The sequence below is a fragment of the Vipera ursinii genome, assembly GCF_947247035.1.
Source record: "Vipera ursinii genome assembly, chromosome: 5".
NCBI lineage: Eukaryota > Metazoa > Chordata > Lepidosauria > Squamata > Viperidae > Vipera > Vipera ursinii.
In genome coordinates, this window is record NC_139518.1 from 6,285,617 (window position 1) to 6,298,728 (window position 13,112).

The 13,112-nt window shown below is 45.3% G+C and overlaps 1 protein-coding gene across 1 annotated transcript in view; it reads left to right on the forward strand.

Annotated features, from left to right (window-relative positions):
- The first annotated feature begins 424 nt into the window (after nucleotides 1-424).
- Nucleotides 425-13,112, forward strand: part of EEF1AKMT4 (EEF1A lysine methyltransferase 4) — a 40,375-nt gene continuing 27,687 nt past the window's right edge. Inside the window, exon 1 of the mRNA XM_083363242.1 lies at nucleotides 425-638. Coding sequence (XP_083219368.1) covers nucleotides 458-638 — 181 coding nt within the window. The 5' untranslated portion in view covers nucleotides 425-457. The remainder of the gene's footprint in view (nucleotides 639-13,112) is intronic.

The following is a 13,112-nucleotide window of genomic DNA, read 5'->3' on the forward strand; positions in this document are numbered from 1 at the left end:
TGTTGGGGGGAGAGAGCACGGGGGAGGCTCAGCTAATCTCAATGTACACATGTTGTACTTCGACAATAAAGGTTTATTATTTATTATTATTATTCCCCAACCAGGTAACACGATCAAGGCTAGCTGGCTAACGGAAACGTCTGCAAGAAAAACAGCCAGGTTCAGGAAAACACCAAGGACCGAGCCTTCATTTCAACCCGGAGCTACAAACATCCCCCTGTATCGGACGTCCAACTCTCTCAGGAGCCTCAACCTGGAAGGAAGGAAACGCCGCAGCCCGGAAAGCAGCGGACAGTCGCTCGCACGGACCCAAAACCTCCGGGGTCGCGTTTCCGGGGGGAGCGCTTTGACCCGCCCTCCACCGCTCGGCAACCGGAAGCTCCACGTGGTTTTGGGCAGGCCACGTGGACGGGGCTGCCAGGCTCAGGCGGCGGAGCAGCTCAGCCCCGGCTTCCCTATGGAGGAAGCCCCGCGGAGGCAGCGTCCGCTTTCCAACGCCAGCTACCGGGAGCGGGGCTTCTGGGAGGCGCGCTACGAGCAGGAGGGGACCGAGCCCACCGAGTGGTTCGGAGGCTTGGAGCGTTTCCGCGAAGAGCTGGAGGCGGAACTGAAGCCGGGGGACCGGATCTTGGTGCTAGGTAAGCGATCGCCTCCAACCCTGGCTGGGACGGTGTAAGAAGCGGAGGCTCAAGGGGCGCACGTGGACCGCCGACGGGTGCGCTTCCTGTTCCTCGTAGAGCCGGGGGAATTCTGGGAGTTGAAGTCCACACCTCTCTTAAAAGTTTGCCCGCTTGAGAAATAACTGGTATAGTAAGTAATACGAGGGGGGGAATCAGAGAAGTGGATCGGAAAGGGGTTCGTTTCTTCTTCCTTCAGAGCATTAAAATGGGCTTGAGAATTTGAATCCGCGGTCCACGTTTGAGAAACACTGATCCACACACTGTTTCTGGGGGATTTTGGGGAGCTGAAGTCCATACACCTTAAAAGTTGCCAAGCTCCAGGAATACTGATCTAGACAATCGGTGGAACGACTTGCCTTCAGAGGTTGTGGGTGCTCCAACGCAAGAGTAAGAGAATAATAGTGTTGGAAGGGACCTTGGAGGTCGTCTAGTCCAACCCCCTGGCCAGGCAGGAAACCCTATATACCATTTCGGACAAATGGCTGTCCAGTCTCTTCTTAAAAACTTCCAGTGTTGGAGCATTCACAGCTTCTGAAGGCAAGCCGTTTTACTGATGAATTTTTCTGACTGTCAGGAATTTTCTCCTTAGCTCTAAGTTGCTTCTGTCCTGGAGTAGTTTCCACTTGTTGCTTCTTGTCCTGCCTTCGGGTGTTTTGGAGAATAGGTTGACCCCCTCTTCTTTGTGGCAGGCAGCCCCTCAAATATTAGTACACTGCTATCATGTTCCCCTAGTCCACAGGTCTGCAACCCGCGGCTCCGGAGCCGCATGCGGCTCTTTTAGCCGTCTCCTGCGGCTCCCAATCCTCTGCCATGTGCAGTCCCCCCCCCAAAAAAGTGGGACTAAAAAAGTTCAACCAATCAATTCAAATATGCAGGGTAGGTGCATATCTCGCCTTGGCTCCACTATTCAGTCAAACCCTATTCTGCGCATGTGCGCATGTATGCACATGTGCACACATTTTTTGCGGCTCCCAGTTTTTGCTTTTGTGAGGGAACCGGTTCCGAGTGGCTCTTTCACTGTTTCAGGTTGCTGACCCCTGCCCTAGTCCTTCTTTTCATTAAACTGGATATGCCCAATTCCTGCAACCGTTCTTCAAATGTTTATCCTTCAGTCCCCTGATCATCTTTGTTGCTCTGCGCTCTTTCTAGAGTCCCAACACTGGAGGTTTTTAAGAAGGGATTAGACAACTATTTGTCTGAAATGGTAGACAGATGTTCTCCAAATATAGTGCTAAGCTTGTAAGCCGCCCTGAGTCTTCGGAGAAGGGCGGGATATAAATGGAATTAAAATAAATAAAAATAAATAAATAAATAAATAAATAAATAAATAAATAAATAAATAAATAAATAAATAAATAAATAAATATGTATGTATGTATGTATGTATATTATATGAAATTGGAGATTTATTGGTCCTGTCAGCGTAGGTAGGGGAAAATAATTACACAAAGGGTATTTGTTATTTATCCAAGTAGCAGCTTTTATAATGGACGTTTTGAAATTAGATTTGGACCAGAGAGTCCCAGATTGCTTCTCATTCAAGGTAGGGAAACTTTCTGCCTTGATGGTAAGTTATTGTTTCTTAGGCTTGCCTACGCTACAGGATTGTTGCAAGAATATGTTGGAGCCGTAGAGATATAGTATGTATTTTTACTTATGTTCCAAGCGGAAAAATGGAATCCAAAGTAATGTAAATAGAATGACAGAGCTGGAAGGGACCTTGGAGGTCTTCTAGTCCAACCTCCTGCTCAAACGAGAGACTATATCATTCTGGACAAATGGCCGTCCAATCTCTTCTTGAAAGTCTCCAGATAAATTCTTCACAGCATCCCATTGGCATTTTGTAAAGTTTTTCTGCTCTTTCTAGTGGATTGTGAGGCTACCTAATGAAGCTGCGGGATAGATGTTTCAGAAAAGATGAAGAAATACGTTTCTGTTATGCATTGTTAGAATGATAAAATAGATTAGTGTTTATTCAGCCTTTTTCTCTCAGAACCCTTTCCCCCCCCCTTTAAAATAGTACGGAGGTCTCCAGAAGAGCTCTTGTTTGCGTTTATTATATTTATCAATATTTACCATATTAAAAATTAAAATAACACATTTCTTGACACTAGTGGGTCTCACAATCGTTTGATGGGATTTTAATATTGTTTTTCAGTAAAAGGTAAAGGTTCCCCCGCACATGCGTGCTAGTCGTTTCCAACTCTAGGGGCCGGTGCTCATCTCCTTTTCAAAGCCGAAGAGCCAGCGCTTGTCCGAGGACGTCTCCGTGGTCATGTGGCCGGCATGACTAGACCCCAAAGGCGCACGGAGCGCTGTTCCCTTCCCACCGTAGTGGTCCCTATTTTTCTACTTGCATTTTTATGTGCTTTCGAACTGCTAGGTTGGCAGAAGCTGGGACGAGTATTTTTATTTATTTATTTATTTGATTGTTTCGATTTATATATCGCCCTTTTCCCGAGGGAGTAACAGGCGCTCACTCTGTTACGCGGCACTTGGGATTCAACCCGCCAAACTGCCGACCTTCTGATCGACAAGCTCAGCGTCCTAACCCACTGAGCCACTGCGTCCCTGAAAAACCTGTTTTTCAATACAGGTTGGCAAATAATTTTGATTTGAGGGCCCCTGAGAGAGTGTTTGCGGGCTCCTCAGGGGTCCTAGGACCACAGTTCGAGAAATAGTAGATTAGACCAATTTATAGAGGGGCTGGTCATCAACAGCCGTTGGTCATAATTTTGCCTTGGAAACCTACAGCCAGTCCTCAATGTATGACCACTCTTGGGCCCGGAATTTCCATTGTTAAGGCAAGGCAGTCGCTAAGAGTCGTGGCCAAATTTATGATCTTTTTTGCTATGGTGTCAAGACTGAAAAGACAGATCAGTCACTCAACAAAAGCCGCAAGAGCCTCCGACTAGTCCAGGGGTAGGCAACCTCGGCTCTTTTATGACTCATGGACTTCAACTCCCAGAATTCCTGAGTCAGCTATGCTATGCTATGGTGACTCAGGAATTCTGGGAGTTGAAGTCCATGAGTCATAAAAGAGCCGAGGTTACCTACCCCTGGACTAGTCCAAGGATAGGCAACCTTGGCTTTTTTATGACTTGTGGACTTCAACTCCCAGAATTCCTGAGCCAGCACTGCTCAGCTTGGAAACCTCTCCCTTTCCCCTCAGCATGGCTGGCTCAGGAATTCTGGGAGTTGAAGTCCACAAGTCATGAAGGGGCCAAAGTTTCCCCCATGCTGGCTCAGGAATTCTGGGAGTTGAAGTCCACGAGTCATAAAAGAGCCAAGGTTGCCTACCCCTGGGTTAGTCACTGCATGTTAAGAAACTGAAAGTGTGGGAAGGTATTACACAAAAATTATTTGCATAATTTAGTCATATTTTCAGAAAGGAAACAAATCCTGGACTTTGTTTGGATATTCAAGTGGAGGTTGACACATAGTTGTTACTCACTTCACTTCAGTTGTTCAGTGAATCATCCAGTTGTGAAGTAAACCCGGCTTCCCACTGATCGTAACCGGCTGGGAAGGCCACAGATGGTGATCACATGACCCTGGGATGCCAGGGGCCAGGTGCCCGTATTTTGATCATGTGACCACGAGGATGATGTGACGGTTGTAAATGCTAGCACCGGTCATAAGGGCCATTGTAACTTCAGCAGTCACTAAATGAATGGTTGTAAGTCGAGAACTACCCATAATCAGAGGTCCGTAGCACTCATATTCTAACTGGTAGCCCCTTCAGATTCAATCAATCAAATATTTTATTTATTTATTTATTTATTCATTCGGTTTATATACCGCCCTATTCCCAAAGGACTCAGGGCGGTTTACAAGGCAAAATTTAAAAACAATCCAATATAAAATTAAAATAAATTAAAATAAATTAAATTAAGTCTAGCCACAAAAATTAAATCACAATTTAAAATCATTAAAACCCCTCAGTCCAGGCCAGATAGCTCAAAGAGCCAGGTTTTTAGGTCCCGGCGAAATGAACGAAGGTCGGGGGCAGTCCGGAGTTCCGTTGGCCGTTGATTCCATAGGGCAGGCGCGCCCACAGAGAACGTCCTCCCCCTGGGGATCGCCCGCCTGCAATCCTTGACTGGCGGTACCCTGAGGAGGCCCTCCCTGTGGGAGCGCACAGGACGATGGGTAATTGACGCTGGCAGCAGGTGCTCCCTTAGATAATCCGATAGAGCTGGAAAAGGGACCTTGGAGGTCTTCTAGTCCAACCCCCCGCTCAAGCAGGAGACCCTATACCAGAGGTAGGCAACCTTGGCTCTTTTATGACTCATGGACTTCAACTCCCAGAATTCCTTAGCCGGCTGGCTAAGGAATTCTGGGAGTTTAAGTCCATGAGTCATAAAAGAGCCAAGGTTGCCTACCCCTACCCTATACCATTTCAGACAAGTGACTGCCCAGTCTCTCCTTAAAAACCTCCCGTGATGGAGTGCCAATGATTTCTGGTCGCAAGCTGTTCCACTGGTTAATTGTCCTCACTGTTAGGAACTTTCTCCTTAATTCCAGGTTGCTTCTCTCCTTGATTAGTTTCCATCCATTGTTTCTTGTCTTGCTTTCTGGTGCTTTGGAAAATAAGTTGACCCCCCTCCTCTTTGTGGCAATTTCTCGAATACTGGAATTCTGCTACCATGCCCCCCCCCCCTAGTCCTTCTTTTCTCTAGACTACCCAAACCCAAATCTTGCAACCCTTCTTTATATGTTTTAGTCTTCAGGCCTTCAGTCATCTTAGTTGCTCTTCCTTGCACTTTTTCCAAAGGATTGAGGCTTCAGATTCACCCATCATACTTGATTACCCCTCTGTGTTGAAAGAGGTTCTTGGAGAACATCGTAAAAATGGTGGATTTGAACCCTGGTCTTAAACTTAGTTAAGGATTTAAGAGAACACAGCAAGTCAGGAAAAGCTGCCCTGATGTGGCTTCATTTTGGCCACGGATAAACGCATCCATTATCTTTTAGCATGGTATGTAAACCAGGCTACTACAGCTTGTCCAAAAAATCAGTTCCGATTTATTTTTCAACCCTGATTTTGTGCAATGTGTGAATCAGTCACAGTGTCAGGACCCACCCCAAACCACGTCTTAGGAAGACAAAAACTCTTGGAGTCAAATCTAGTCCAAAAAGAATCTTTACTATGACATGCTTGGTTGTAGGAATACAAGACAGGACTTAATATTGTCCCACGAACTAAACCCTTATAAAGAGTTCCCGGTTTAACCCCCCCCCCTTAACCTCGTATCATCCCTCTCGTGGGAAAAAGGAACTTAGGACCTTTTATGTTTATTGCTCTCTTCCGTGACACAAGCCAGATGCTAGTCCCCCCTTTTGTTTCCCCAGTTCCAAAGGCTTCTCTTTTCCTTTGAAATGCCTAATACCGGTTCAATACACATCCGTTCTCCTCTTCGGGAGATGGCAGAATCCATGGAATAATGTTTGAAACATACATTTATGAATATGATATAAATGGATTCTGACAGACAGAATGATGGATGGGATGGATCAAACTCGCATTTTTATTACTGTTCCTCTGAGGGGAATACCTCACAGGGTGGTTGTGAAGCCCAGCAGAGGCTCAAATGACCAAGGAAATTGTTTTGTTTTTTTTTTAACAAATTGAAATATTGTTTGGACTGAACCACAAAAGACACATACCTTACAAGACATCCTTGACTTACAACCGGTCACGTAGCAACCATTTGAAATTACAGTGGCTCCCCCCCCAAAAGTATTTACAATCCAATTTCCCAAATTTCAATAGCTAAGGGAGTCCCGCATGATCACACAACCGCATTTTTGGTGCTTGGCAATTGGCCCACGTTTATGGCTGTTTGCAGGTTCCCATGATCACCTGACAGCGATATACGATGTTTTTGCCAAAAATCGTTTACTTCCAATTTTTGGCAAAATCGTTCCCTAATGAACAATGGGCTCACTTAACAATCACTGCCAGAAAAAAAGGCATAACTTTGGGGTGGCCACGTGATGACCACTTTACAACTGTCACGATTTATGATTGTAATTGGCAGGTGCCATTACAGACGTAAGCCGAGGACTACTCATCTCTTTATAACCATGCAGTATGACCAGTGCTTACCTCTGTGTGGCAATCCTGCAATTTCCAGGTGAAGTCTGAGATAAGTAGCTTGAATAAATTTGGCAATTGCCAGATTCCTTAAACGAGCAGTATGTAATCTGATTGTTTCATGATCTGGGAACGGTTCCAAATTCTGCAAAATTCAGGAACAAAAAATAAGCAAGGAAAGAGATGTCCTTGTTGACTTCACTTATATTTTCGCCTTAGGCAAGGTTCATGCTAAGCTATAATGTGACTTGTTTTAATGCAAAACCATCCATTGTGGTTCTTCAACAATGGTTTATGACTAAAGATCACATATACATTCTATTGAATTGTGGTTTATTTAATAAACCGTAGATAAGCAAATAGGTTAGCTTGCTAAATCTCTCTTTTTAGCTACAGCTTTCAGTCTGGTAAAATTTCTGGTAAAATAAAGAATATCCACTTGCTCCTTATGACCGCTAGGGGGCAGTATGGGATTCTCCATAAGGGATACACTAATTTATGAATCCCCCAACGTGGTGCCCGGGAGCAATCAGATTCTGCCCCACTTCATTTTATTTTGTGAGTCTTTTATTTTATTTTATTATTTTATTTTATTTTATTTTATTTTATTTTTATTTTTTAAAAAAAGGCTAAATAGGCTGAAAAGCATGTCAGAGCCTCAGGCATTAACTATTTCTAATGCCTCTGCCCTACGTAGATCTTAGAACCTTTCTTGGAAAATAATGAAGGCCAGGAGCTGGCACTTACTTACTTATATCTGCCTTTATTAGTTTTATAAATAACTCAAGGCAGAGAACATATCTAATGCTCCTTCCTTCTCCTATTTTCCCCACAACCACCCTGTGAGGTGGGTTGAGCCGAGAGAGAGTGACTTGCTCAAAGTCACCCAATCAGCTTTCATGCCTAAGGCGGGACTAGAATTCAATTTCCGGGTGATTGACCCACCCAGCCGGCTTTCATGCCTAAGGCGGGGCTAGAACTCACCATCTCCTGCTTGATTGGCCCAAAGTCACCCAGTTGGCTTTCATGCCTAAGGTGGGATTGGAACTCACGGGTCTCTGGGCGATTGACCTAGATTCACCAAGCTGGCTTTCAGGCCTATAGTGGAACTAGAACTCAAAATCTCCTGCTTGATTGGCCCAAAGTCACCCAGTTGGCTTTCATGCCTAAGGTGGGATTGGAACTCACAGTCTCCGGGCGATTGACCTAGATTCACCAAGCTGGCTTTCAGGCTTATGGTGGAACTAGAACTCACCATCTCCTGCTTGATTGGCCCAAAGTCACCCAGTTGGCTTTCATGCCTAAGGTGGGATTGGAACTCACAGTCTTCGGGCGATTGACCCAAATTCACCAAGCTGGCTTTCAGGCCTATGGCGGAACTAGAACTCACAATCTCCTGGTGATTGGCCCAAAGTTCCCCAGCTGGCTTTCATGCCTAAGGCAGGAGTAGAACTCACCGTCTCCTAGTTCCTAGCTTGGAGCCTTAACCATCAGCAAACTAGTTCCAGATTCACACTTGGCTTGGAAGTGTGCCCACCTTCAAGGAAAAAAAGGACCAAGTTAGGAGTATCTGAGGAGTGAAAAAGGCTGGACAGCAGCCATGTTTAGCTTTTGGGTTATAGGTGTGTTGCGTTTGTCCAAACCCACCATAGCTGCCATTTTGTGAAAGCACCCATAACATTCTCTCAAAACCTCAGCTGTGCCGAGTCAACCGTGGCAACTTGAAAAAGTGTGGATTTCAACTCGCAGAACTCCCAGAACTCTCAAGTGCGGACTTCAACTCCCAGAATTCTCTAGTCAGTTGGCTAGGGAATTCTGTGAGTTGAAGTTCACACCTCTTTAAGGTCGTCAGGTTTGGCCTAGACCCTCTGTCTAGCTTTCTTAATAGTATGTGGGGTTTATTTCTTCCATTTTCCAGAAACTCAAGATAGTGTACATGCTACTCATTCCTTTTTTTAGCTAAATTGGATCTTAGTTAATCTGTTCTTATCATAGGTACAATAAGAATATCCTTACAAATATGGAAAAATTAGTCTGTCTGGTTTCTGAACTTACTTTGATGAATGGATACAAGGGAGAATCCACCTTTGGATTTCTGCCTTAGTTTCTATGTTCCTGTAACAAAATGAGGACTAGAAACTTACTTTCCATTTCCCGTACCTTTAAACTTTCTAAAACCATGGAATATCACACCAAAGGCTCTGGCTTGGGTGTAAAGCAAAGATAGAAAAAAAACAAGCTCTCAAATCACTCACCAAGTATTTGGGACCAAAAAAACATGATTTTTGTTGTTGTTGTTGTTCTTTGGAGAGAGAAATTGACAAATCAAAATGGACATGTGGACTCACCTCCTTGTGATTGCTAAAACTGAAAAAATGATGCTTAAAAAGCAGGAAAAAATCACAAACCACACACACACACACACACTCCTTCCTGGTGTGGTGTTTTGCTTTGCTCGTTGTTCACTGTACACGTGATTTGAGCTCATGTGTCAGGATTATTTTAAAATCTGGCTCAGATTTCTTCACCCACAGCTTTTCCAACATGTATTGTGGAGTAAGAATAATTTCTTCACCAAGGGTGCTTTGACATCTGCCATAAAAATGATATGCGGATTGCTAATTCACGAGTCTTTAATATTGGCGTCAACTTGGTCTGTGTCTCACTAATAAAAATACACCTATTTTAGTATTTACCAGCAAATGACGTGTCCATTAAAATAAAAAATTTTTAAAAAAAATTATACCCTGACTCAGAGGCTTAATCCAGAATTTCAGGCACTCTTCCTGTAAAATCGTATTCCCTTAAAAATAATATTGTCAAAATTCAGGCTTCTTGTCCCTCCCTCCTCCGTTAAACAAATATGCAATATTTAATACTTGGAAAATAGCTTTCTGGAACACAGGAGAGACAACGGGAATGGTTTTGTCCTGGCGTTTCACTTTTGCGGAGTGGTGTGTTCTGCATTTGCAGAGGCTTTTCCATGGAATCTTCGTACCTGGTGGTTAGAAGAAGGGTGGTCACAAGTTTCTAGTTCTCAAGTGTTTCCAAGAAAGTGTTGTCCTCCACCGCCCTGCAGAGAAGATTTCCAGGGATGTCTCTGAACTTGACAATACTGCAGTAGTCACCTTGGCATCCAAATAGATTATTTATTTATTTTTATTATTTAAATTTAATTTTCCTTCTCTCCTTGGTGCATTCAACTTACGACTATTCCTTTAGTGACCATTACAACGGCACTGGAAAAAATGACTGACGAGCATTTTTCATACTTAACGATCATTGCACTATCCCAGGGGTAGTGCAACCTTGGCTCTTTGATGACTCGTGGACTTCAACTCCCAGCATTACTGAGCAGCATGGCTCAGCTTGGAAACCTCTCCCTTTCCCCTCAGCGTGGCTGGCTTAGGAATGCTGGGAGTTGAAGTCCACAAGTCATAAAGCGGCCTAGGCCAGGGGTAGAAAACCTTGGCTCTTTTATGACTCGTGGACTTCAACTCCCAGCATTCCTGAGCCAGCACGGCTCAGCTTGGAAACCTCTCCCTTTCTCCTCAGCATGGCTGGCTCGGGAATTCTGGGAGTTGAAGTCCACGAGTCATCAAAGAGCCAAGGTTGCCTACCCCTGCACTATCCCCATGATCATGTGATCAGAATTCAGACCCTGGGCCACTGACTTGTATTTATGACTGTCCCGGAGTCACATGATCACCTTTTGCGACCTGCTGACAAAGCAAAGTCAATGGGGAAGCCAGATTCACTTAACGTCCGTGTTACTCACTTTACCACTGCAGTGACTCACTTAGCAACTGTGGCAAGAAAAGTCGTAAAATGGGGCAAAACTTACTTAATAATAACATCTGGCTTGGCTTGCTTGCTCAGGACAGCGTCTCTCTTCTTTTGCTTTCCCTCAGTCTGAATGTGGAAATTGATGGGCTGGACAGAAGCAGTAAGGGGGGGTTACCTTTTTAAAGAGGTTTCGGTCCCTCTTTGTTCCACATTAAAAAGTGGTCCCCAACCATAGATCCCCAATGCTCCAGGGTGCTAAATCAGTCAATCAGAATAGACCTGGAAGGGACCTTGGAAGTCTTCTAGTCCAGGGCTTTTCAACCTTTTCACCCATTGTACCACTTTTAGGATATGGCAACATCCGAGTACCACCAGTCGCCTAGCAAGGTATCCAAAACTTGATGACCAAAAAAAAAAAAGGAAAAAAGTGATGAAGTACAGATAGCTCTCGACTTACAACAGTTTGCTGAGTGACTGTTCGAAGTTACAATGGCACTGAAAAAAGTGCCCCCCAAGCCACAGCCGAGCAAGACACCTGCCTGCCCGCCCGGCGGCGCTCTTCCTCCGGTCCGAGGTTTTCATTGTGAGCATTTCTGTTGAGGATTGGCAGCGGGGGTGTTTGGTTTTTATCTCCCCCCACCCCTCTGCTGGGTGGTTACAGCAGGTTTTGTTCACTTCACATGACCCTGGGACACTGTGACCGTCATAAATATGAATCAGGTGCCAAGCATCTGAATGTAAATCACAAGACCCTGGAGAGGCACTGATCCTTCCCGAGAGGTCCTCAAGCGCCGTCCTTGGTTATGCCGATCGGACTTCCTGAGCACCCCAGTTGTGTCTCCAATTTTTCTAGGAAGGATTTCATGCACCGTTGCGGGTTTCCTGGGCTTCCTGTTTCTCGTGGATCTATAAGCTTAAAAAAAAAAAAAACCCCGCAGGACTTTGCTGGTTGGGAAACCCCAGCAGCCTCAGAACAGCTCCGCACCTCTATTTGACCTAGAGTGGTTTATCTCTTTAATCTGATTATTTTGCTCCAGCTTTTAGCTCGGACCTTCCTTAATCTGATCAAGAGAGAAAGGCTTCCTTTCCCAAGCACTCTGAGATTAATGTGGACTAATTCCCTGATCCTGTTAGGGGACCCGTCTGTCTGATCGGTGATTAAGAGAAGATGCATCCTTGGTTAGAAAGTAGCACAAAGGATCCCGGGGTGAGATGAGGGAGAGAGGCCTCCAGTCTCCCAATTAACCCATCACTGCAGAAGTTGAGGTTTTGAAGGCTAATCTGCTCCCAGCAAAGCATGATAAGAACCTAGCTCTGGCATTGCAGGCCGTCCTCGACTCGCAACACTTCGTTTAGTGACTGTTCAAAGTTACACCAGCCCTCAAAAAGCGGCTCGTGACCTTTTTCACATGTAGGACCTTCGCAGCGTCGCCCAGGGTCACGTGATCAAAATTTGGAAGCTTGGCAGCTGGTTCGTATTTATGATGCTTGCTTTGTCCTGGAGGTCACGCGATCCCCTTTTTGCGACCTTAGCCATGTTTACTAACTTAACATAAGGCTTTTCAACCTTTTCAGCCATCGTACCGCTTTTAGGATATGGCAACATCAGAGTTACCACCAGCCGCCTAGCAAGGTGTCAAAAACTTGATGACCAAAAAAAAAAGGAAAAAAGTGATGAAGTACAGGTAGTCCTCAACTTACAACAGTTTGCTGAGTGAGTGTTCGAAGTCACAATGGCACTGAAAAAAGTGCCCCCCAAGCCACAGCCGAGCAAGACACCTGCCTGCCCGCCCGGCGGCGCTCTTCCTCCTGTCCGAGGTTTTCATTGTTGTGAGCATTTCTGTTGAGCATTTCTGGTTGCAGCAGGTTTTGTTCGCTTCGCATGACCCTGGGACACTGTGACCGTCATAAATATGATTCAGTTGCCAAGCATCTGAATGTAAATCACAAGACCCTGGAGATGCTGCAACGTTCCAGCTGATCGGCGCTTCTTCTGGGCTCAGCAAAAGCGCCAGGATCAGCGCCGAGCTCCAGCTGGAGCCTGGCACTGATCCTGGCGCTTCCGCTGAGCCCTGACAGCCCTGCAGCTCCAGCCGTCTCTCGCTCAGGCTTGTGCGGTGCTGCCACCGGTTCAGCTCATTCCCCTCCCCCGCTACCACTTTTCTAGGATGGTCGTGTACCACCTGCCAGGTGCCAAGGTACCACAGGTGGTACCCATACCACTGGTTGAAAAGCCCTGACTTAACAAGTGTGGGAATCCCTTTAACCCTGGTGGCAAGAAACGTGGTGCAATGGGGTAAAATGCACTGAACAATTTTACAACAGCAATTGTGGTCATAAGTCGAGGACTACCTGTATACCATCAAATGCTATGAGAGACCTGAACATTGGGCACTATCTAACCAAATGAAACTTTTTAAACTTTTTCACAGCTAAATATTTGAGATCTATCAAGTCATCTATCAAGTCAGAACAACAGATCTGGACCCAGATTGTTGGGGGCAATAAGCTGACTTTGTAATAATGCCGCTTGGGGGGGGCGAAAG